This window comes from Manis javanica, chromosome 6 (assembly GCF_040802235.1).
Source record: "Manis javanica isolate MJ-LG chromosome 6, MJ_LKY, whole genome shotgun sequence".
In the NCBI taxonomy this organism is placed as follows: domain Eukaryota; kingdom Metazoa; phylum Chordata; class Mammalia; order Pholidota; family Manidae; genus Manis; species Manis javanica.
The window spans coordinates 58,812,608-58,840,425 of NC_133161.1; the positions used below are offsets into that span (position 1 = coordinate 58,812,608).

The 27,818-nt window shown below is 33.8% G+C and overlaps 1 protein-coding gene across 1 annotated transcript in view; it reads left to right on the top strand.

Moving 5' to 3' along the window:
• MEOX2 (mesenchyme homeobox 2) overlaps nucleotides 1-25,784 on the top strand; it is a 67,374-nt gene extending 41,590 nt beyond the window's left edge. Inside the window, exons 2-3 of the mRNA XM_017668091.3 lie at nucleotides 4,593-4,765; nucleotides 24,399-25,784. Coding sequence (XP_017523580.1) covers nucleotides 4,593-4,765; nucleotides 24,399-24,623 — 398 coding nt within the window. The 3' untranslated portion in view covers nucleotides 24,624-25,784. The remainder of the gene's footprint in view (nucleotides 1-4,592; nucleotides 4,766-24,398) is intronic.
• The last annotated feature ends 2,034 nt before the right edge of the window (nucleotides 25,785-27,818 follow it).

A 27,818-nucleotide genomic window follows, 5' to 3' on the forward strand; every position in this document is an offset into this window, starting at 1 on the left:
AGCACATAAACTAAAATTTACTATTGGTTACATAATATGTTTAGCTTTACACAGTTAATCATTCAATATAGTTCACCAAGTAAGAACCTAAGTGCCTTTAACATAAATAGGATATCCTATATTAATTATTTGTTCAAAACATATAATTGGCTACACAAATATAATAAAAATGAATATACCTTCAATTTCACTAAATTGGGATTTATTTGACTTACTTCATCCATGAGAGTGTGTTAGACAATCCACTCTGAGGAAATATCACTTGTAAGGTGTGGATGATTTAGAGACCCAAGGAAAATCAAGGAGGCAGTCAGCAGAGGTTGGATGGTGAAAGAGTTACATCTACCAATTGACAATCACTGGTCCAGCCCATAGAATGATTTTTGCATGTTGAGTACAACTGTTACCATTACTGTTACTATTGCTAAACTATTCCTGAAGAATTTTGTTTGGTCTTTGAAATTTGGGTTTGGTTTATAAGTAAACTATTACCATAGTGTGTTTTTTCACATCAAAGTTAGAAGAAATAGTGGATGTTTTCAGTGTTAATTTCTATTCTAGATTTAGCATAGTGGTTTTCAATCCTGTTTTTCCCTTGCACACCTTAGTATGTAGTAGACACATAATTTGTAATAGTAGCTCACCATAGCTATGTTTCTCTATCTGGAAAGTGGATGAGCAAGAGAATTTAAGAACCCCTGGGGAAGGTTGTTTACTCTGAAAAAAAAATTGGAGAGGCTGAAATGCCTTGTCATTAAGAAGCTCAAGTAGCAAGTTGGATAGATTCTTCATAAAAAAGGCAATTTCCCATTTAATGTGGAAATTACGAGCATCAATACAATTATTCTATAAATTTCCCTGCCTCCATCTACAATCCCAATGACTATGTACATATAATCATTTTAGCTTCCCACAGCTACTATTTGTGCAGCTTTGTGAATAGTAACAGAATATCTATCATCTTGAATAGCTTAAAAAACATTGATGCAAGAAGTTGCAAAGAACTAAAATAGACTGTGGCTTAGTTTCATTCTTCAGAATATAAATTTTAGTCTAAGTTATACAGACAGTCCTTTTATCTTTTGATATTTTACAGACGTAGGTAAATTATGTTCTTCATTTAAACCAGTTAATAAGTTTACCCTGGGTAGACAAAATTATACTCAATCATACTTTAATATTTCTCTTTTGCTAAAAAGCATTCTATGCCACTAGTGAACAGATCAAGCCCTCACATTACTTGTCTTCAATAAAACATTATTATCTTTTGGCATCCTCTTGCACTAGGGGAAATAAAAAGTCACATATGGAGAAATTCTAAATGTTAGACAGAAATGATCCTGGAGGGCAATTTTTATCCTCCACGGAAGTATTGCAGACTTCTTCCATTAGTGTAGTCCCAGGGAGCAAAAGGTTAGGCAACTGGGACTGCCAAACCTACCTGAACACATAAGTCAACATTTCCTCCAGGTGGGGAGGGAGTGTGAGAACGCACCCACATGTGCATTAAAGTATCTGAGACGATAAACAACAAGTGTAATATTTTGCATTGGAATACTGTTCAGATGGTGACACTTTGTTTGTGGTTGTAAGGAAGAAAGGAAGGCAGTGTCCAGATTCCTCCTCAACACCTACCATTTGGCACAAGATACAGGAGATTGAAGAAAATGGAGGGAGTTTTACCTCAGTTGAAACAGCTGGGAAACAGATGGAAGGTGATGTACAGTTTGCCAAAAGCCTTGTCCAAGGTTCCCTCCCATTTTGCACCATAGAAAAGCTAGTGAGGTGATAGTTGTAGAGGCCTCAGGGTCAGCAAATGATGGGCTGGGCTTTGCAAAGTAGAAAAAAGTCTGAAAATTGAAAAATTCCAAGATTATAGGAAATACAAGTCCAGAAATGCAATTCCAAGAAGCATGTTTTTAGTAGGAAAGAAAAAGTGGGTGAAAAGCATAGAATCACAGATACAAGGATAAAAGTGTTCACAGAATTAGTTGACAATCATGCTACCTCAGCTACGGTGACGGGGACATTTTTTCTCTTGGGGAATGACGTCAAGGAGCACACACCCACTCTTTGTCCTGTTAATTACAACATGATTATTCCATTTGGGATTATTTTACATGTAAATATACACAATTCACATCATTGATTCACTGGATTTCACTTCCCTAGCTCCTTTGGTTTGGAATTCAGGCATTCAGTAAGTTGCTTTTGGATTTAAATGTTGAATTATAGCAAGGCCTTTGTCTAAATTCAGTCACTGGATGTATCACCCCCCCCCATCCCCCCCCCGTTGTATATTTCTAGTTACAATTGTGCTGTACACTGACTATTGACCCAAATTTGTGTTTGTGTGTGTGGTATTTTTTGAAGTACTTTAGAATACTGCAAAAGTTTAAAGTTTCAAAAATAAATACAAGTTAATAGGCTTTCCTCAATGTGAATTTGTTCATTCATGCTTATGTAAGGGAACATGTTAACCATGAATCATTCAAATTGAATTGCTCATGAAAAAAAAAGCTCTGGCTTTACTGTCAGTTTCCAGAGTTACTTTACTGAAGGGAAAAGAACATTGTCCCCACATAAAAAATAATCAACCACAGATTCCAGATTGATCATGGCTCCAAATTGGCAGTCATATTTCTTATTCACATGAGAACATGGATCCTTGTGAGAGGGACTTATCTGAATATTCAGGCTGTGACTTAAGTTTGCAGTCCTCCAGAACAGCCGATGTAAAAGTTAAATTAAAAAAAAATCAATCATAAGGGAGTTTTGCTCACACTAGACCAGAATAGCTAAATGCTCAAAAGACGTAGAGTATTGGCAAATCTGTGGCCAAAAGAAGCAGATGATGACTGCAGTTTCCACTTAGAGCCAGGGAAGTTGGCATTGTGTAAACTCAGCCCACCTGAGAGCTCACACATCATCCATTACGTACTCATGTGGTCCCAGTGGCTCACAATAAAGTAGTCAGCCTGTACATGACAACATAAACCACTTTTTCACTGGATAAAGCCCTGTCTGTGCTGCCAAGGTGGGGAGCCAGTCAACATGAGGGTAGGTCACAACCCCAGAAAGGTGGTCAGTGAATTCTGAGGAACTTCCAGCAGTGCCAGGGCACCAGTGAGTGAAACATACTCTGATCCCTCAGAGGAAAAGTAGTGGCCAGTGTGCCAGAAATTTGATGCAAACCTATTGCTGCTCTTGCTACTAGACCTAGAAAACTACATCTGGTCGGCTGAGATTCTGGTATGAGTCAAAACAAAATTGTTTACAGTAGAGTGCCTTTTCTAGTGGATCCATTATGCAGGGTGCTCTTGACCTCAGACAGAAAGGAAAAGAACACTAAAAAAAAAATCATGTTTTTTGTACTTAGCATATTTAAGCATCATTGGATGAAGAAACAAATATTGCTCATAAAGATCCTTCATAAAGTCGTACCATATTACATTTGTCAAATAAATTAAAATGTCACTGTAATCTTTGGTTAACCATCATTTTTCCTTTATCACTTCTCTCATTTGGGCTCATAGAAGAATTCATTATTCATTATACTCCCACCTGATAAAGACATCATTATTTGTGTGTGCATGCTCAAAAATAATTAGAAAACTGAAATTTTTTAAGAGAGCACACATGCAACTTTATATTGTTCATGTTGTTATTTCACTGAGGAGAAATGTGACATGAATTGCTAGAGCTGATGTGAGTGCCTATTAGTGATGTCTGTGGAATTTTTCTTCTGCTGCAGACTCACATTCTATTCTAAAGTATATTAAGAATATCTTCAAACCTACATCTCAGAGACATTATGAGGATAAATGAAATACTGTATGTTAATTTTGTCTTAAACCCTAAAGAAGAAGGATGGGATGTAAGATTTGGTGTTTGGATAGCTAGTTACAGGTGTTGTGCATTTTATGTTTATCTTATACAATGAAAAACATTGTAAAACTCTGTTCATATTTTAATATAGGAGCACAACTTTATTTATAGATTCTACATTGGGTGAAGTATTATACAAAATAAAAGAGCACTGCTATTGCCCTCTAGAATATTGAACTTAAAGATAAATTAAGAGGCTAATAAATACACACACACTCATATCTGAGCTTAAACTGACTTTGATGGTTTGCCAAACATTTGAATTGCTCATGTATTCATCTTCTACATTACCACCAGTTTTTAGGATCACTCTGTTCAATCATACTTCTGCCTCAAGTATATATGTTAAGCAACTTAGACAAAACTTTCTATCTAAAATTATTTTCTAAAGAGGCTTTGGTTTATCTTGTTGTAAGAGTACATTAAAAGCAGTTATATTTTTTTGTTCATATCTTGAAAGGACAGTAGACTAGACACTTCCCCAATTAGGTTGTGAGTCACTTGAGGGCAGATTGAAAAAGTAAAAAAGGTATTTCACCTTCATCTCACTGTGGGATCAGTCTTTCTGTCTTTGGTCTCCATTTCTCCCATGTCTAACACACTACGTGAAAAAAGGAGTAATACATGTTTCTGGTATGAATGATACAGTTGAATGTGTTGAATGGATGAACTAAATCTAATTCCCTCTTACTTTATTTTTTCAGACTCCCAGGAAGGAAATTACAAGTCTGAAGTCAATAGCAAACCCAGGAAGGAAAGGACAGCTTTTACCAAAGAGCAAATCAGAGAACTTGAAGCAGAATTTGCCCATCATAATTATTTGACTAGACTGAGGCGATATGAGATAGCAGTGAATCTGGATCTCACTGAGAGACAGGTAAAGTAGGACATTGTCACTATACTTTTAATATGGAGATATTAAAAGTATTTTTTTATGTTTTTAGTATTAAATATATAGATATTAAAAGACATTTTTAATTGCTCTAAGTAAAAAATCGCTCACCATTTTTGAAATATCTAGATCTGTGTTTCTTAAATACCAATTGGAAAACAGGTGTTCTGTTCCATGATGAAATGTTTGCCCAGCAAAATGACAAAATTAAGGATAAGATAGGATGTTTTAAAGACAATTATATTTATTCAGTTTAAGGAATCATCCTTTATTCTGTGATTGTGCCCTTCCTATATTTTTTATTTTTATATAATGATGTCATGTGGTGAGGAATTTTGTTTGCATACATGTTAAAATCTCCTTATTTGGCATAATATAAAGGTGGTAATCCCATGTTAGTTTCCTCTATTGCACAGGACAAGAGTTTGTTATGATGCAGTAACACATTAACCCCCCAAACCTCAATGACATAACCAAGAAGTTCATTATTTGCTTACTTCATATTAAATTTACAAGTTCAGCATTCCAAATAATCACTCATGGACCCAGTCTGACTCTCTGGCATCTCAGTGTGTAGTGTCCTTGGTAACCATGGGACGTAAGAGTTGGAGGATCATGCATTGACCTTTAAATGTTTTCACCTGGAAATGACCCACATAACTTCCATTAATACTAATGTCTGTAAATAGTCGATGATATCACTTAAATTCAATGAGGCTGGGAAATGATGGGAGCAAGAGGACATAGATCATTGGTAAATATTTCTATCTGATTACTCCAAATACTTTTGAAATTTTATTGGCCTCAGAATTTCAAATTCTGGTACATAAATTCTCTAAATTCATTTAGAGAATACTTTGATATCATTAATGATATGTGGAACCCAGTTAATAAGACCTGAAATATTTTTAATTAATTACTTTTTAGATGCTTTCTTGGATTTTATTTGCTTCAGTAGTAACCCCAGTACACTCCTTGTAAGGATTCTGATTTGCCCTCGGAGAATCTAGCCTACTGATGGTTAACAGTTGCTAATCTTTAGAAAAACATTCCTGAAAGGCAAATACAAACATCTTTATGGACAGTACAGTTATGATTGGCATTCTTAGGACTAGAGTCTCATTTGCTCCTTCACTGTATGCACCTTCTCCATGGATCCCCTTGGAACCAAAGAAGTATGAACTGGGTGTGGACAAATTAATACTATCTTAGGAGAGCAAGTTATTTTATCTAATTTCTTATATCATCTCCTTTCCTTCTGTTAATTTCTATATTTCAGCTTTTGCTAGGGTATTTCTGAGTAGTGCAAACATATGAGGAACACTTTTATGTGGTTTCGTGTATTGGCAGTTTATATTTTATTAAATATTATGACTAGTACCTAAGTTGTGGAGCATATTTTCCTTCCCTTGAAGTTCAAATATGAAGTTCCTACATAAGTGTACACTTAGCATGCTGGAAAGCAGGATTCAAAATCTACATCATCAGACATCTGTTTTATTTTATTTTTTTAACTGGCAGCAGGAAAAAAAAATAGAAGAGGGGATTACAATTAAAGTTCTTATATATACTCAGTGAATTCCAGGAAATGCAGCCATGTTTTATATGATACATAAAGGAAACACAAAACTAGGATTTGCTTCCAATCTATAGAAATAAATTATGGGATGCAGTATTGTGTTCTTAGTCAAGAAGATTCTGTGCTTGTTATTCTGGGGATGGCCTATGGTTACCTGTCATAATCTACATCATCAGACATCTGTTTTATTTTATTTTTTTAACTGGCAGCAGGAAAAAAAAAATAGAAGAGAGGATTACAATTAAAGTTCTTATATATACTCAAGTGAATTCCAGGAAATGCAGCCATGTTTTATATGATACATAAAGGAAACACAAAACTAGGATTTGCTTCCAATCTATAGAAATAAATGATGGGATGCAGTACTGTGTTCTTAGTCAAGAAGATTCTGTGCTTGTTATTCTGGGGATGACCTATGGTTACCATCATAAAGAAGAGGTTTTTGCTTTTGGCTAAGAATAATTTCTTTTTAGAAGCACTTCTATAAATTTTGTCAGAGGATTTTGAAGTTATTTTGGACATTTCTTCTTTCTTCCTAACTGACTTGCCATTCTTGGAAAAGAATTATATGCAATTATACAATATATATATATATTCACACAACCATAAAATTTTAATGTTTATTTTTTTAAAGGAAGGTCCTTTTTCAATTTTGTATCAGTCAGTCTTTGCTTTGTACCAAACCATTCAAAAATTGTAGTGGCTTCAACCAATAACTAATATTCAATTTCCTCACAATATTGTGGGTCAGAGATTTTGACTAGACTCAATTGAGCATATATATGTATGTATATTATGAAGAGCTGGTTGGTCTAGGCAGCCTCAGCTGGGACACTGTGTCTTTGTTGCATATGGTTTCATCTTCTAATAGGCTCCCTGGGATTCTTCAAATGGTGGTAAAAACATTCCCAGGATTATTTAAAGGAAAAACTCCAGTGTGCAAGGGCTTTCAAAGCTTCTGCATACTAATCATATTTACTTATGCCCTACTGCCTAAAGCAAGTCATATGACCCAACTCAGTGTCAGTGTAGGAGGGGATCACCTAAGAGATAAACACATGGAAGGAGGCCATAACAAGAACAATCAAATTATAGTTGCATAGGGGGGAAAATGCCAAAAAGCCTAAAGATAGGTAGGTCTTCAAAGAATTGAAAATGTTGTATTGTGCAGATTTTTTTTAAATCCAGTGAATCTTTATTTGCAGTTTTGCAGGTTAATATGAAAAGAAGATGCATACATATGGAACATAAATTCCCAATCAAAACTAAATATTTAAAGGCCAGTTATGTGTTAGTTGGAAAATTTTGAATTGTTATGAAAAAAGATCTGAACAATAATTCCTGATTTACTGATTGGAATTATGCATTTTTAGGCAGGTAACAATCTCCCCAGGGCACAAAATGGAAATTAAAACTACCTGCTCTTTCTTCTCTTCAAGGTCATATGTCATAATGGATAAGGAAGAATTTTTAACATAAACTATGAAACAGTATCACCCAGAGGAGAGGAAAAATCTTTGCTATGCAAGGCAGAGTGAAATAATTCTTTTGTAACACAAGTATTTGTTGAGCTAAATGCCAGAAATGAAATCTTGTTAAAATAAACTAGATAAGTCTTTGCTAGAACTCACCAAAGAAGCAAAAACTGAGCAAGTATTAACAATTGTGATGAGTGTTGAATGTCACAAGAGAGGAATGAGGAGGTTGAATGGGAGAATGCTCCCGGTTATGCCAAATGTTCATTTTATTCGTAGATTTCTGTGCACATGCAGTAGCTTTAGCAGAAAGCTTTATTTATATTTTCGGGGCTGAATTTTATCATGCTAAATTTATCAGAAAAATATGGTATTCTTTATTATCAATTTTGCAATTCTTAAAGATCTGAAAGCATATTCCTCCAAGATGCCATGGCTTTCATTTCAGTCAGACATTTTCAATGTATTTTTTAAGATTGAAAAGTTACAAAGTTTTTAAAGTTAAAAACTGAACTCTTTTCATTCATCTTCTTTATTTGGGATTCAACTATTCAATTACTTTATTTGCATTAATACCATACATGCTTATATATGTAATCTATATCTTGACCTTATAGTTTCTTATATCACACCCCTTTTGTAGGATTTCCAGATGTAAAATATTCTAATTATAAATATGTGCCTTTTTCATTTTCATTGTTTAAGAATTATCTTTCCATACTTCAAAATAACATGAGATTTAGTAAAGTAACTTAAATGTAAAAGAATATTATACCTAACTCCATATTGAGGTGTTTTCCTTAACATTAACAAAAATTTTAGTCTCCTAATATATTTTTTTGATTTTGTAAAATCCTTTCACGATTCAAATGCAGAGATAGTACACATTTGTATATAATATAAAAAGGAAAAAAGAATAATAAATATTAAATAATTATAATCTATAGCAGAATTATTTCATAGAAATAGCTTTTTCCTAAATGAAAACTTACTTTATAATCAGAAATAGTCTTTAGACATATTTTCATCTAGGAATTTTATGGAATTGTCTAAAAAGTATGCAACATGTGTAACTGTTGGTATTTCTAGATATCTCTGCCTTTATCACCAATCAATATATCTCATGTCATAATAAAGATTTTCTATAATAATTAGGTTCCTTTTAAGTAAACAAGTAATATCTGTTAAATCCTTAAATATCACTTACGACTTGAGTTTTCAAGTCCCTTTCTAAAGAACAGTTCTGAAATCTCAAAAACAAATCAACTTTTATATTTCTGTCTTTCATAATGTGGTTCCTTCACAAGTCAGGGAAATCTGTAATCCCCTTTGAACTCCATCTGGCCAATGAAGAAGAGGCTTATCCTGCAGATCACATGTTAGCACATAGGTATTTTTTTTTTAAATGTATGCTGAATACAAATAGAGACACTGAAACAAACTTGAGTTTCAAATATTTCTAATTCTATAATGTTACCATGTGGAAGTTACCTTTCAATAATCTTCCAGCTTCTTATTTACAGCTTCCAGTTTACAGTATTCTTATATAGCCTCCTCAATCAAAACTAATGATCCTCAATTAGCAGAGACACTTGGAATATTTTGAAAAGCCAGTCAATTTAAAGACCCTCCTGTTTCAAGGTATTTTCACACTAGACAAGTTTATTCTGGCTTTTTCATCCATCCAGATACACTTGGAGCAAGTTCCCACCAAATTTTTAATATCTCACAGTGGAAAGAAGAGAGAGGGCAGCTGTATGCAACTATAAAAGGAGTGACAAAAATGGACATTTTTATAGAGTTAAGACTGCCAAATATAGAAAGAATGGGAGATCCTTCCATTTCACAAAATTGTTTTATATAGCTAATCAAAGATTCAATGTTGCACATTTGTAAAGTAGCTAAGATTGCTGAAAAAAAAACAGACCAAATTTCTGATACTTCTGCCAGGATAAATGGAAAATCCCACCTAGCTGGATTATATTCCATTTGTGGAAATGAGAGGGATTATGTTTTGTTTGTTACTTATAAATCATTAAATGGCTGAATGCCAAGTATTCTAAAAAATAGGCATCCATTTTTTTGGATGACTAGAGAATTTTTCATGTACCAAATGAACAGTGTTTTTTGTCTGTTGCTCAGCATTTTGCAGTTCTTCTCCTTGCAGGTTTATTCCTATAAATCTATATGAATACTTTCAGTTACTTAGCTAATAAATAATGTCTCTATGACCAGACATTCTGTCTATTCAAGGTAATCCAATCTACCTATGTAGCTGGTGATTTTAGAGTATTTCCTCATTTCCTTAAAGTAATATTAAGAGTAACCCAGAGTAACAACAAGGTGTTTCTTTTGCTTAAATCATGGTGTGCCTGCTATTTTGAAAGATTAAACATGATTTGACTCCACCTGAAAAAATGGTGGTAGCCTAGGGTGGAGAAGTTGATGGTGAAATATGGGATGAAATCTTGGTTTAAAATATTTCTTGGTTTCAAATAACTGTGTTTTTTTTAAGTAGAAATGTGTATTCACAATGCATGGTGAGCTTTGGAAATCAGATTCAGAACTGCCTCAGGTACCAATAAACAAAGACAATGATATAAGAAAAGTAATTTAAGAAGATCAGTAATAAAGCAAAGAGCAAATAAATGATTCAACCCTCTCCTAAATCAATTTTCAGAAATATTACTGATATAAAGTAGAAGACTGAGAAATAAGCAGTTGACCTCTAACCAGTTACAAATGTAATATATCTAGGTTTGAGATAATATAAAAGGTATCTCAGAAAAATTGGATCCTACCCTTATTGAATCAGTCTTGAGAATTTTTTAATGCCATTGGATGAATAGATAGATGATAGATTGATAATAGAGATATACAGATATATCTATATACATATGTAATATGTATGTATGTATACACATATAAAATGAGCCTTTATGTTAGAAGCTTTATTGAAATTTGCTCTACAGATTCTTATTGTAAGCATCAAACTGATACAATGGAGGGGCAAGGATAATTCTTCCCATTAATTTCAGAATTTGTCACACTTAATTTCCTGGTTTATTCAATACTAATTTGTTCAATAAACAAAATCATTTGGAAACATATCATGCATTGCATCACAGAATCATCATTTAAAATGTAATGTTAAAGAAAGAAACTTCTCCTACACAAGATTATTCCTTTTCACACTATCCTTACATACATCTGATTTTTTCATGTCACTTAAAAGAATTCTAAAACTAAGAAAACTAAGGAGCCAGTACAAGTTTTGTGTTGATTTCCAATTTTTAAGAGATATATTCTAATATCTACATATATATATAAAACAGTCTATGCATATGTTCTATGACATCTATAAAATAATAAGCACCAGCCTAAGCAAGCAGACAATTTCATTTTGGCTATGAATGACTTTCTACCAGTTGGGCTCCTATTCCCGTGAATTGTCATGTAAACCTCAGAGATGTATTCAACTTAGAACAGATTTTTAACTTCAGATCTCTTCAACATTCTAATTTTTATGCTGAACAGCTTTTTAAACTTTTTCCAGTTACTGAAATTACTATTTTTTGTGGTCAGTGCATCTTCACATGATAGTACTAATGATTATTATAAGTTCTTAGGATAATCTTAGTTCTAAGGAGATAATCACTATATCCAATACATGAAACTACTAATATAGTAAAACTCACATAGCTCACATCTGTTCTGATTTTGAACTTAAAAGTATCTAGAAATCATAAGAATATTAATTTAACTAGATTGAACAACAGGAAGTTACCAATATTCTGCTGTTCTTGTAAAAATAGTGAATTCCTATATTTTAATCAAATTTTTATATTGATTGGTTTCACTTAAATAGACAGTGGCTAGAAGAGGCTCTTAGTCAAAATGGTGTATACTGATTATGATATGTTGCTAACTATTATTAAACATAATCCCAGAGATTAGGTAAAATGTTGCAAACAAAGGCCATCATTCTAGTTGATCTCAGTAGTTTGAACAAGATAATTATCAGTAGCTGATCAGAATACACAAGTTCCATGTATTCAAGAATTGCTATTCAGGAATGGTTCCACATAATAAGGAGAAAAGGGCCTAACTTAGGTTTGATATTTCCACTCAAATTTGCTGAAGTCATTTATTCATAATATACTCAGGTAAATAGTATTTTACTTAAAATAAATAAAAGTTATATATACATTTTAATCTGAGTAAAAAATGGGGTTAAGAGTAGTGAGCTTTCACTATAAATTAATATTAGTGAAATAGGCCATTTGAGTTGGATTTTATCAGGTATGACAGAAAGAATTACCATTGGTAGCATTTACTGCTATTAATGTTTCTAAAGGTCAGATTAAAAGTAATCAATCCTCCAAGAAATGTGGTTATCATGTGAATGGTTACTTTGGGTATTTTTGGAAAGGAGAATGTGATAAATGTGATTGGCATGTAATACCCCATGATGTTATATTTTAATGGAGAATTTCATTTGTTGCCTCAGAAAATAGTTATTTACACACACACACACACACACACACACACACACCCTTCCCAACCCCATTTACACAGCTGTAGAAACAGCAGAGTCAACTGATAGCTACCAGGAGCTTCTTCGAAATTGTTGAGGGATTCCTTCTCTTAATCAGATATATATCTATTTATTTTGGCCAGAAGAGCAAAGAAGCTTTCTTTTCACCCTTTTTCATCCTAATCTTACAGAGCATCTTTGGTTCTAACTCTTCAGTCCAACTACTGATTATGCCACTGAGTCACTTGGGTAGCTCTCTCTAGGGCCTATTTAAATAGGGTTTACTAGATCAGCTGCCATGACCAAATTAATCATAAGGAGAGGGATGATAAATGTGAAAATTATACAATTACTTTGCATGTTTTCACATGTCCTATGTGAAGAAATATTTGTTAGATAGTGTCTACAGTATTTCAAAGGCCTAGCTACAAATGGAAACAGAATATTAAATCTTTAAATTCCAGATGTTTAGAGACATCTCGATATGTCACTGAAATATTCAGTTTTCATCCAGATGTTTGGTGTTATGATTGTTTCTTCCTAAGGAAGACATTTATGGTATTATATAAATATGGGCATGCATTTTGTAGATTCAACTTCCATCAACCTGTTTGCCATCTTAGGAACTTGTGTGACACCCTGTTTCATTTGTGTTAGCCTGTGATAAACTGTGAACCCTAAAAGGAAAGATAATGTGAGCTTACACACAGAAGGCTATTATGTGAATGATGAAATATAGAGAGATAAAATGAACATTTAGCAAATGGCAACAATGATTCTCATTTAGTGTTTTTATTAAATACAAAAATATGATTTCTAGATTCTGAAATATATCATCTAAACAAATTTATCACAGCAAAATTCTCTAGGTTGCTTTCATAAGTGAAAAGTATCAAGATGTGAATAACTGTTTTTCTATCTACTTAAAGAGTAGTTTTATAATCCTAGCAATGTAAATACTAAATACCTGGTAGGTTAAAGGATAAAAAGTGAGACTTTTTCATAAGGAGCAAATATTCTGAAAAATAAGGTTTAACAATGTGTACTTTATATATTTACTACTAATACAACAGGCTATATTAGTATTATAAACTTTTGTTACTTTTTAATATGAAGAGTTTGTTTAGAAACATCTGTATGCAGAGATATTAAGAATCTATAATGTTTAATTCATATTGCTTTTATTTCATGAATAATAGTATTTTTTCATTACTCAGATTCTTGGGATAAAGGATTTTTTTATCTGAGTTGTTAATCATACTATTTCATAAAACATACTTTATATGGAATCTTGTCTTAGAAACAAACTTGAAAAAAGGAAATATTTTTTAAACACTCATTTATCCAGCACTTTCCCGAGAAACTGCATACCAGAAGATAAAAATGGCTTTATCCCCAAATAAAATAATAAAAGTTCACAGAAATTTATATTGTATGTTCCATGATGTACAAATTTGTTTTAATTGTATGCAAAATATTTGATGATCCGATTTCCTAGAGCCCAGGCTATCACCCTAGGCTACTAGGACAACAAATTAAAAAGGCACACAGGATGCCAATAACATTAAGAGCATGAGATTCCCAGACACAGAACTCATTTGCTATTAATTGTGTGCCAACATATGGTGTGGGACACTGAGTGAAGGGATAGAATTCTATGCCATCTCATGGACCATTGGGGGAATCTCTTAATAGGGGATTAGTAATGGCACCAACTAGAACAACACTTTAAGGATATTCTATAAAATCTGAACCTAATCTTTATGCCAAAGGCTTCAAAACCAGCAAGTAAACTATTCTTTGCATATTTTTCTTTTCTGGACTGTGAATGCCTGAGGTCAGGGACTGTGTTTTAATAATTTGTAAATTCTTCAGTTCAACCCCTCCCATCTTTGACCTAACATAGTAACTGCTACTCAACATTCAGTAGTATTTAAGTGTACGAATGAATGAATATATAGAGGTCCCAGTTACCAAGGAAATGTGAGATTCGTTTTAGCTTTTAAGTACAGATTATTATATGAAACATGTTTGTAAATTTTAATCGATAAGTAATATATTTATTTTGAAATAATGAAGTATCAGGCATTTGAGTTATTATAATTGCACTACATTAAAATAAAACAAAAGCCAGATTTTCCAGTCCAACCAATGAAGCTGGATTATAAAGTGATACTAAATTAAATTATAAAGTTTATTTATAAAACCATGGCATTATTATTCTAGTGGTATTATTGACTTATAACCTGGGATTACTTTTATAGACTTGTTTTTAATATTGTGAAGCTAGTAGACAAACATATACTTTTCCCCCAAATTGTCCTCTCCTTAGTTCAGCTCACCCCAGTTATATTTGAAAATAAACCTGGATACACTGACTTTTGAAGTTCTACTCTTCCTTCTCATTTTTAAAAGGTGAACCGTTATGTATTTCTTGCTGTTTTTTGTTCCATTACTAGTTTCAGGGAGTTCCAGTATCAAATATGTAATCTAAGCCCTAAAGAAAACAGTATATAAAGATATTAGAATTGGTATATAATATCAAATGTTTTAACATATATACATACACATATATGTAAATATATTTATGTATTGTATACATCCATATAGATAGATACATAGATAAAATATATAGCTACTATTGAAAACTGTGAAGTCTTTTATCAGTATGCTTAAAACATTTAAATGGCAAAATTTCACATGGTAACTTAGAAAACAACACAAAATAGTTTATACTTCTTCTAAAATTGATACCAGATTCTTACATTTTTCTTATTTAGAACTGCAAGTAACAGGCTTTACAGTGGTATTATAGAATTACTGTACCCCTTCTCTGAGAAAAGGAAATAAGTGTAGATTTTAAGATTTTCTGCCAAGATGATTTTAACTGGATATTTCAGCTCTAAGTGATGATGATGTGTTTCTTCCATCCGGAATTGTCCAGGGAGAAATTTTCCCGATGGACAATCTTGAAAAGTTCATTATTCCAATATTACAAATATGAAAATTGAGGTAGAGAGAAGTATAATTTTCTCAAATTCACACAGAAACTCCGAGGTGAAGCCAGGAGTAGAACCCAAATCATGTTGAAAAGATCTAGTGCAGGATGCAATGGCAGGCTTGCAAGGGTAATTAAATTGAGTAGTATAATTGCCTGAATTATAGTACAGGAAAATTGTGTCATATTTATAAACCTAGTTATATTGAGTAAGAGAGTTACCTGAACGATAGGAGTCATATGGATGGAGTTCATATACTTTATGTGCTGTGCTTTTTTATCCTGAATGCTTAAAATGTAGAAAATTGAAATAAAACAGAAAAAAAGAAAAAAAACAAACCCACAATCTGGAGCCAAACAAACCATCAGATTTAAATCCTGGCACCATATTTTCCCATCTGTGTAATTGTAAGCAAGGCAACATTTGAGTCTCAACTTCCTCTATAAAATAAGAACAATGTTTAAAATATCTGGAAAAAATATATGAGTATTATAAATAATGCAGAAATACCACCTATCACATAGTAGCCTAGCTCTAAGTCAGTGAATAATAAAAGGTAACTATTGATCATTTGGTTACTGAGTATAATACATAGACATCCATCAGCTAGTTAATGAGTCTTTTTCTACATTTTCTTATCTTTTTATTGTTAAAGGGATTAACATATATCTGGGCAATATATATGGTACAGGATTTTAATTATGGCCTAATAGGCCAATGAAAATCAAGAGTTGAGAAATGTCTTAGTTTAAATGATTTTTGGTGCAAGCATCTGAATAAATCTTGCTAATTTTGATGGATAATTGTGATTTGAAGACTAAAATAAATACATCTTTGGAAATTTAATGTATTTCTTTTCACTTGCTCTGTAGCACTATACATTTACAGAAGATGAGATTGTTTCTAAAATGAAAATGGAGAATATTAAAAAAAAAACCTGAAATAGAATAAAAAAGAAGTGTCTTTACCCAATATAAAGACTTATTAGGAAATTATAATAATTCAGACTGTGGTTTTGTCACAGGAATAAACTGAGTGCATCAATAAAGCTACACATATATGAAACTTGATTTACAACAGAGTTGAAACAGTGGTAACTAGAAAAAGTATGGACTATTTAATAAATGATTTTAGGACAACTTGTTATCCAAATGAAACAAAGTTAAGTTCAGATCTTTTTTTGAGTGCACACTAAAATAAATAAAATATAAATACATATATAAATATACATATATAAATTTTGGTTTGTGGATTAACCACTTCAATTTGAAATGCAAACCTTAAAACTCTGAGAAGAGAGAGAAGAATATCTTAATGGTCCCATCAGAAAGAGTGTTCTTAATAAAGATGTAAAAGTGGTAGCCATAGTGGATGCAACTGATAAATTTAAATATATTGAATTTTAGACACTAAAAGAAAAGAGAAAGACACTATACGTTGAAAGAATATAGTAGCAGTAATATAACCACAAAGCATTAAGCTAGCACTCAGAACATATTTTAAAAGTCTACAAAAAATTAAGTTAAAAAGAATTCAATGTAAACAAGACATTTCACAGAAGAAGTACAAATGGACTGTAAATTATTAAAGTTGCTTTACTTATTAGTAATTCGGAAATACAAAATAACATTTATAGTCATTGTATTGGAAAAAATTGATAACTACAAATTTTGACAAAGATGTGGATCAATGAGAACTCTTACACTTGGATGTGGGTATTAAACTGATGCAACTTTGGAAAATGATCTTTCTGTATCATCATGTTAAGTTGAACATTCATATATATACCTTATGACCCACTGATGCAATCCTTGGATATATACTGAGAAAGGTTCTATCTCATGTTTATCACAAAACAAATGCAGAAACTTTTATAGCAGTATCATTTATAAAAGAAAAAGAACAGGGAGCCAAGATGGCGGCATGAGTAGAGCAGTGGAAATCTCCTCCCAAAACCACATATATCTTTGAAAATATAACAAAGACAACTCTTCCAAAAATAGAGACCAGAGGACACGGGACAACATCCAGACAACATCCACACCTGCGAGAACCCAGCGCCTCTGCGAGAACCCAGCGCCTCGCAAAGGGGCAGCCCAAGCCAGGCCACTCCCACAGCAACAGCAGAGATAAACGCCATAGCAGCCGGGAAGGAAGAAGAAGCCCTATCTGCGCACAGCTACCCAGCATAAGCCACGAGAGGTTGCTATTCTCCCAGGAGAGGAAGGCCACAAACCAACAGGAAGGGAAGTTCTTCCAGCCGTCACTAGTCCCAGCTCTGCAAACTATTCCTATCACCATGAAAAGACAAAATTACAGGCAAACCAAGATCACAGAGACACCAGAGAAGGAGACAGACCTAACCAGTCTTCCTGACAAAGAATTCAAAATAAAAATCATAAACATGCTGACAGAGATGTAGAGAAATACGCAAGAGAAATGGGATGAAGTCCGGAGGGAGATCACCGATGCCAGAAAGGAGATTACAGAAATGAAACAAACTCTGGAAGGATTTATAAGCAGAATGGATAAGATGCAAGAGGCCATTGATGGAATTGAAACCAGAGAACAGGAACGCATAGAAGCTGACATAGAGAGAGATAAAAGGATCTCCAGGAATGAAACAATATTAAGAGAACTGTGTAACCAATCCAAAAGGAATAATATCCATATTGTAGGGGTACCAGAAGAAGAAGAGAGAGGAAAAGGGACAGAAAGTATCTTGGAAGAAATAATTGCTGAAAACTTCCCCAAACTGGGGAAGGAAATAATCGAAGAGACCACAGAAATACACAGAACCCCCAACAGAAAGGATCCAAGGAGGACAACATCAAGACACATAATAATTAAAATGGCAAAGATCAACAACAAGGAAAGAGTTTAAAAGGCAGCTAGAGAGAAAAAGGTCACCCAGAAAGGAAAACCCATCAGCCTAACATCAGACTTCTTGACAGAAACCCTACAGGCTAGAAGAGAATGGCATGATATATTTAATGCAATGAAACAGAAGGGCCTTGAAGCAAGGATACTGTATCCAGCACGACTATCATTTAAATATGATGGTGGGATTAAACAATTCCCAGACAAGCAAAAGCTGAGGGAATTTGCTTCCCACAAACCACCTCTACACGGCATCTTACAGGGACTGCTCTAGATGGGAGCACTCCTAGAAAGAGCACAGAACAAAACACCCAACATATGAAGAATGGAAGAGGAGGAATAAGAAGGGAGAAAAGAAAAAAATCTCCAGATAGTGTATATAACAGCTCAATAAGTGAGCTAAGTTAGGTAGTAAGATACTGAAGAAGCTAACCTTGAACCTTTGGCAACCACGAATCTAAAGCCTGCAATGACAATAAGTACATATCTTTCAATAATCACCCTAAATGTAAATGGACTGAATGCACCAAAATCAAAATACACAGCGTAATAGAATGGATAAAAAAGCAAGACCCATCCATATGCTGCTTACAAGAAACTCACCTCAAACCCAAAGACATGCAAGGACTAAAAGTCAAGGGACGGAAAAACATATTTCAGGCAAACAACAGTGAGAAGAAAGCAGGGGTTGCAGTACTAATATCAGACAAAATAGACTTCAAAACAAAGAAAGTAACAAGAGATAAAGAAGGATACTACATAATGATAAAGGGCTCAGTCCAACAAGAGGATATAACCATTCTAAATATATATGAACCCAACACAGGAGCACCAGCATATGTGAAACAAATGCTAACAGAACTAAAGGGGGAAATAGACTGCAATGCATTCATTTTAGGAGACTTCAACACACCACTCACCCCAAAGGATAGATCCACCGGGCAGAAAACAAGTAAGGACACACAGGCACTGAACAACACACTAGAACAGATGGACCTAATAGACATCTATAGAACTCTACATCCAAAAGCAACAGGATATACATTCTTTCAAGTGCACATGGAACATTCTCCGGAATAGACCACATACTAGCCCACAAAAAGAGCCTCAGAAAAATCCAAAATATTGAAATTCTACCTACCAATTTTTCAGACCACAAAGGTATAAAACTAGAAATAAATTCTACAAAGAAAACAAAAAGGCTCACAGCCACATGGAAGCTTAACAACATGCTCCTAAATAATCAATGGATCAACGAACAAATTAAAATAGAGATCAAGGAATATATAGAAACAAATGACAACAACAACACAAAGCCACAACTTCTGTGGGACGCAGTGAAAGCAGTCCTAAGGGGAAAGTATATAGCAATCCAGGCACACTTGAAGAAGGAAGGAAGAACAATCCCAAACGAATATTCTAACATCACAGTTATCGAAACTGGAAAAAGAAGAACAAATGAGGCCTAAAGTCAGTAGAAGGAGGGACATAATAAAGATCAGAGAAGAAATAAACAAAATTGAGAAGAATAAAACAATAGCAAAAATCAATTAAACCAAGAGCTGGTTCTTTGAGAAAATAAACAAAATAGATACGCCTCTAGACAGACTTATTAAAAGAAAAAGAGAATCAACACAAATCAACAGAATCAGAAATGAGAAAGGAAAAATCACGACAGACTCCACAGAAATACAAAGAATTATTAAAGACTACTATGAAAACCTATATGCCAACAAGCTGGAAAACCTAAAGAAATGGACAACTTCCTAGAAAAATACAACCTTCCAAGACTGACCAAGGAAGAAACACAAAAGTTAAACAAACCAATTACGAGCAATGGCAAAATGACAGTCTCTTTAACAGTTGGTGCTGGCAAAACTGGACAGCTACATGTAGGAGAATGAAACTGGACCATTGTCTAACCCCATATACAAAAGTAAATTCAAAATGGACCAAACACCTGAATGTAAATCATGAAGCCATTAAACTCTTGGAAAAAAACATAGGCAAAAACCTCTTAGACATAAACATGAGTGACCTCTTCTTGAACATATCTCCCTGGGCAAGGAAAACAACAGCAAAAATGAACAAGTGGGACTATATTAAGCTGAAAAGCTTCTGTACAGCAAAAGACACCATCAATAGAACAAAAAGGAACCCTACAGTATGGAAGAATATATTTGTAAATGACAGATCCAATAAAGGCTTGATGTCCAAAATATATAAAGAGCTCACACGCCTCAACAAACAAAAATCAAATAATCCAATTAAAAAATGGGCAGAGGAACTGAACAGACAGTTCTCCAAAAAAGAAATACAGATGGCCAACAGACACATAAAAAGATGCTCCACATTGCTAATTATCAGAGAAATGCAAATTAAAACTACAATGAGGTATCACCTCACACCAGTAAGAATGGCTACCATCCAAAAGACAAACAACAACAAATGTTGGCGAGGTTGTGGAGAAAGGGGAACCCTCCTACTGCTGGTGGGAATGTAAATTAGTTCAGCCATTGTGGAAAGCAGTATGGAGGTTCCTCAAAATGCTCAAAACAGACTTATGAATTGACCCAGGAATTCCACTCCTAGGAATTTACCCTAGGAATGCAGCAATCAAGTTTGAAAAAGACAATGCACCCCTATGTGTATCGCAGCACTATTTACAATAGCCAAGAATTGGAAGCAACCTAAATGTCCATCAGTAGATGCATCAATAAAGAAGATGTGGTACATATACACAATGGAATATTACTCAGCCATAAGAAGAGGGCAAATCCTACCATTTGCAGCAACATGGATGTAGCTGGAGGCTATTATGCTCAGTGAAATAAGTCAAGCGGAGAAAGAGAAATACCAAATGATTTCACTCATCTGTGGAGTATAAGAACAAAGGAAAAACTGAAGGAACAAAACAGCAGTGGAATCACAGAACCCAAGAATGGACTAACAGTTACCACAGGGAAAGGGACTGGGGAGGATGGGTGGGTAGGGAGGGATAAGGGGGAGAAGAGGAAGAGGGGTATTAAGATTAGCATGCATGGGGAGCGTGGGAGAAAGGGGAGGGCTGTATAACACAGAGAAGACAAGTAGTGATTCTACAACATTTTGCTATGCTGATGGACAGTGACTGTAAAGGGGTTTATAGGGGGGACCTGGTATAGGGGAGAGCCTAGTAAACATAATACGTAATATTCTTCATGTAAGTGTTGATTAAAGATAACAAAAAAAATGAAGGTGGATTACTCCCTGATAGGATAAAACTAAATGTAAATCAATGATTAATGCATGCTTTAAATATCCTTAATTTTGATCACTCAAAGAGTGTGAGATGATTGGCTATGGAGGTACACTTTTCTGATAATATTCCTTTCTCTTAATAAAAAAAAAAAAAAAAGCAGTTCGTGTGTGGTGACCTCCAATGAGTTCTACACAATGGTATAAAGGGCATATCAAAGTGTGGGCAAAGGGTCTGTTTGTGTTTATACAGAGGATCAAAGCCTAATTTGGCTACCCAGAAAATGAACTAAGATACGATATGAAGAAGAACTTCCAACATCAGCACTCTCTGGAAGAGTCTTACCAGAAGATGATCATCAATAAACCTCAACAAAGTTCCAGTCAATGCTGCAGTTGTAGCTGCATTCATCCCACCGGTTCCTGCATTTGCCATGGGAATGAAGAAGGAGATATCTAAACTGGCCTGTGCATACAGTAAAACAACGAATTTGACTGGATCTATACTGTTGGAACTCAACCAAGAATTAGGAGAAGTGCAAGTTTTAGCACTCCAAAATCTTGAGACTACAGACTATCTACTGTTACAAGAACACATGGGATGTGAACAGTTCCCAGGAATGGGTTGTTTTAATTTGTCTTATTTCTCTCAGACTGTTCAAGTACATTTGGACAATATCCATTATATCATAGACAAATTTTCACAAATGCCTAGGGTGCCTAACTGGTTTTCTTGGCTTCACTGGAGATGGCTGGTAATTATAGATCTTCTTTGGTTATGTAACTGTATTCCTATTATGTTAATGTGTGTGCACAATTTAATTAGTAGTTTAAAACCTATACATGCTTAAGTTACTCTACAAGAAATTTACAAGAAAGATATGTCAAAGAAATAATCATCTTCCCATGTTTTCTTCTGTCTGCTACCTCTATCGCTTTTCTTCTTCCTTCCTAATTACAACCCTTAAACAGAATTCTTGCCTCATATCGAATTCACCAAGTATCATAACTCCTCCAAGTGGTAAAGATACCTCAAGACAAATGCTGGGCATAGAAGCCACAGGGCATAAATCTGCAAAGAAGTAAAAAGCTAGCCTTTTCAAACAATATGGCTTCTCTCTCACTTACCAACTTTACATTTCCTGTATGGCCCCAGAAGATGACTGGTTAGCCAGAGACGGGTAAGATTCCTCAAGGGAGGAACAACCTAAGACAGGCACAGTCGCACGGGGCCCATCAGGTGAGAAATTGGGGATTAACAGAGGTGAGGCTTAGAACCTCACCCCCCCTGTTTTGAGAGAAATCTTCTGCATCCGTGGATGTTTTATTGCCCCTGTCTAGCTTGGATTAACACTTAGTCTACAGGCACACACCTGATCATCTACATTTGCTCTCTTACAACACTAAACTATGTTTTCTACCTTTATCTTGCATCTACCTACCACTTCAGCATTTTATTAAAAATAATAATAATAATAATAAAGGGAGAAATGTGGGATTCAGATATAAATCAAGTATAAAAATCAAACAAATATTCATATTTGACCTGATTATTTATAGTTCATAATGAGTGATCAAAACCAAAAGTTTTTGTGATGACTGCCCTTGTACTGTTCACCATGTAAGAACTTATTCACTATATAATAATTTGTTCACCATGTAAGAACTTGTTTGTTATGCTTCAGAAGATTGGAGACTGATGAGAATTAGGCTGGGCATGGATTAATAATTGTACATTGAGCATTGACTCCCCTATACAGAATTTTATTATTGTTAACAACCATTTGATCAATAAATATAAGAGATGCCCTCTCAAAAAAAAAAGGAAAAATAAAGGAATTCAAGTGTCTGTAGACAGGAGAAGGACAAACTATAGTATATTCATTCAGTGGAATATTATATAATCCTAAAAAATGAATGATTATAGTTCTTTGAATCAGCAAGTATAGGTTAAGAAGACTGTAGTTAAGAACATTCCATTTTGATAAGTGTAAAAGACAAGCAAAATTATAAGCAGTACTTTTTAGGGTCATGTGTTGTTTCTGTTTGTTTTATATAAAGGCTTGGGGATAATAAACACCAAATTCAGGCTTGTGGTAACTTTGAATGGAGTAGACAGAGAAATGAAATATAAAAGAACACTTAGCTTAACAGACATATACAATGATGAAAAATGCAATGTGAAAGGAGCAGAAAGCTCTTCCTAAACAGGAAGTTGAAATAATGCCAATATTTTTCTGGTTCTGATAATGGATGGTCATTTAATGCACATTCAGTTCATTTTTTTGTTTTATCATATGTGTTCTCTAAATGTTTAAGCAAATTCAAAATTATATATATATATGTATATACATATACATAAATTCAATTACATGTATATAGTTCAAAAGAAGATGGACTCATTCTGAGGTAGAATAGTCAACTCAAGCTTTGTGAATGCAGTGGTGGACTGCAGTGGCACAGATGATCTTTCAGATAAAGCATCATCAGTAGCCTCCTAAGCATATTTTAAATTGGTTTGGGATTTGACAGCTACATGTCAAGTCAAAGAACTTGAGGAGGGAAATGTTTGACCATGACAATTATTAAAATGTTAGCTCTAGTTCATAGAAACTCTTTTAAAAGCCAGATACCTTTGAGCAACCCAGAGTAAGAGTCCTTTGTCATCTATTTTTTATATTGTTTGTTATAAATTATGAAATTCAATATTTTGTATACACCTTCTGAAAGTTTTAAAATTATTTTCATGAATATAGGATCTGATTAAATTCAACATTGATTTATTTTCATATTCACTCTTTCATAGTGTCCTTGCATAAGCCCTTGAGAAGCTATATTTTCATTGCTGACAAGAAAGGAAAAAAATATCCCCTTACATTTCTTTTTCTTTTTTTCCTTTTCTTTGTTAAAGGTGAAAGTCTGGTTCCAGAACAGGCGAATGAAGTGGAAGAGAGTGAAAGGAGGACAGCAAGGAGCTGCGGCTAGAGAAAAGGAACTGGTGAATGTGAAAAAAGGCACACTTCTCCCTTCAGAGCTTTCGGGAATTGGTGCGGCCACCCTCCAGCCAACAGGGGACTCTCTAGCAAATGAAGACAGCCATGACAGTGACCACAGCTCAGAACATGCACACTTATGATACACAGAGAGGATCAGCTCCATTCTCAGGAAAGAAATGTGATGGCAAGCCTTACTCAAACATCGTTTACACAGACAGATGACTATGACAGCAATTTTTAGTATTATTAAATTCAGGCATCTTGAGTCTCGTTTTCATGATTTATAGAGGGTTTACACTATGTGCCACTTACTAAGATGTTTCCACAGTGAAGATGGAAAAGGTGAACTTGCTTTGAATATTCCAGATGTGTTGGTCGTGTGTATGACAATGAGCAGGTATGTGTTTGCTTTTGTTTGCACTGAAAATTAAATTGCTATCAAGAGCAAACTATGAGACAATTTTATTCAAGATGCTTCCAGAAGGAAGACACAGAAGATGAACTTTCTTTGAACAGATGTGTGACGTCATGTGTATGACAGTGGGCCGGTATTTGCTTTTGCTTGCACTGACAATTAAATTACTATCAACAATAAACCATGAAGCATTTTATCCTGAACAGCCACAGTGCCTGAAATCACTCTTAAGTGGATAAAAAATGTATTTTAACTCTGTATATATTACCTTTAAGTCATTTTTCTGTCTTCACTAAGTTTAGCAATGCATTCATATTAGCTGTTGAAAATAGGCACTCACGATGACAACCAGAACCAGCTTCCTGTCTTTTTATACAGTTTGTCATCCAGAAACAATCAGCAAATGCTTACTTGTGTTCAAGTAGAGAAAAATAAATTTAGAGTCTGATAGGACATATTCTTGTACCACAGACAAAACAAATCTTATGTTGCATTTTCTATCAACTGCTGCTAAGACATTATTATAAAACTTACCTAGCTCCTCAATTCTTCTTATCTTATAGCTTGAAAAAAAATTAGGATCATAGGCAAATCAGTTACCTTGCAGAAAGAGCTTTGTATGACAGACATTGTCTGATTTTATTTCTATAAATTGTTATATATTATGAGTATGATTTAATGAATGGGAAAAAGGTTTCCCCCAATTGGCAATGATATTAGAGAAGTTGCAAAGCAATTTAATTCCTCAATTAGGTGGAAGATAAAATTCTGAATGTCTTCAAATTAAATTCAGTGAAAATATTTTTTCATATATGATGTATTCATGCAGAACAACAATCTTTGTATTTTGTAAAAAAAAGTTTAATAAATGATCCTTTGTAAATAATTGTCGTTTCCCTACATGATTTCCTAAATGTTTACAGGTTTTAATATAAATATGTAAGAAATTCTCAAATTCATCTGCACTTGTGTAAATCAAGATGATTGTAATTAATAGATCAGTGAAAGTTTTTGGTTTCTGAAAGTTTTTATTATGGAAAAAATCAATCACTGGGTAGTCAAAGAGCATCTAATAATAGGTGTATGTTAAGCCATTTCCCTGATTTGAAGAATATACCAAGTGGATTTATTGGTGTGTTTTATGAAATCCAAGATAAAAGTAGGAGGAAAAGTAATACTGTCAACACAAAGAAATAAACAGAACAGTTATATTTTGTATAATATATATGGATTAATCCAATAACTATTTCTAAGTCAAAATATCCAGAGTCGTTCATGTGCAAATAAGTTCATTGGAATTCTTAGTTATAACAAATATTTCCAATATTAGAAGTCAAGGGTTATATTAACTAAATGATTTTCTATCATGTATGATTGCACATGCATTGGGTATCTAAGTACTACTTATAATTTTATAAGAGTTTTTCATTCTGTGTTTTAACCAGAAATGTTTGGAAATATCCAGCAGCTTCTCCTCTTCCCCTAATTAATTAGAAATAGAAATAGATAGGTAAAAATTTCCCAAAACCTCACTATTTAATTAAATTCATTTGCTTTAGAATGGTGAAATTGATAAAAAAATAGATTTTGTTGATTTCAGGTACTTAGTCTAGCATGATCTATAGAGTATCCAAGAAATAATTAGGTTGTATCATGTTTTTCCCTTTGTGTAATAAATTTTATCATAGCACTTAGAAATATTTCTGAATTATTTCAGAAGAATGGTGAAGACCATTCAGATTAACAGCATCCAGTCATAAAACAGACACTCTTCTATCAATCACTTGAATGAATACAAAGTATATTTGTACTGAAGACATCTACTTGGGTGGACTGACTTTCTTACTGTAGAATCTAAATTCAAAACATCGTGACAAATTGAAGAAGTGGGAAGATATAAATTGAATTGAGTTCAATGGGGACAAAGTAGAGGATAATTCATTCTGGCAGGAAAATAATTTCCAGAAATAAGAGGAAAGGACCACTTAGGAGTAGCTAAAGAAAGAGCTAAGGGTTGCGGTCAAATAGAAGATACAAGAATTACAATTTAGTATGATAAATGAAGGAGGAAAAAGTGCTTCTGAATAGATATGACATTTAGGAAATATGAAAAGTTTGTATTGTAGACCATGCCATTATTAGAGAATTGTGAGCTATTTGAAAATGATGTAATGAAACTTGGTTTCAGAGAGCCTGAAGAATCACCAGGCAGAATAGATCAGTGGCTGACCAAAAGGGGTCAGCCACTGACCAAAACGATGTGATCTACCATATCAGATGTTGGAACACATTAGCATAGTGACAACACATTTACAAGTAAACAAGCAGGCTAGATTAATTTTAATTAGAGGAACTTGGTTTATTTTTGGAGTACTTTCGTATTCTGTCTTCAAAGTGGTGCATAGGTTTGCTTACTTAACACCTGAACATCCTTTTAGAATTGAAATCCTATAAACTAACAAATATTCTCATGTCCTGTCAGGTTAAATGTACTCAGAAATGACAAAATCTGAAAGCACCCTACTTGGTTTTGTTTTATACTGGAATTCTGGCTTGCCATGCTTTTTCTATTTCAGACCTTCTAGCTCTATGGACATTTATAATAGAATGAAAGTACCTTTTCTGATAATAGTATGGAATCATGGTTAGAGTGATTTTCCAGCAGGATTGAGAGGAATGAACACTGCAAAGATTTTTCCAATAGATGATTCACATGTTTTTAACTCATTATTAACAAGACCCCAATTATCTCTTCTTTCCCATATTTACCTATGATTGTCAGCTTTTGTTTTCCCCTTCAGAGACCTAAAACTTGAGGTTGCCATTGTTTTAAATGAACTAAATGCACTTAGAATAATCTCAACCACAGTTTTAATACACTCAAATGACATTACGTAAGTGTGGGAATGACTCGTGAAAT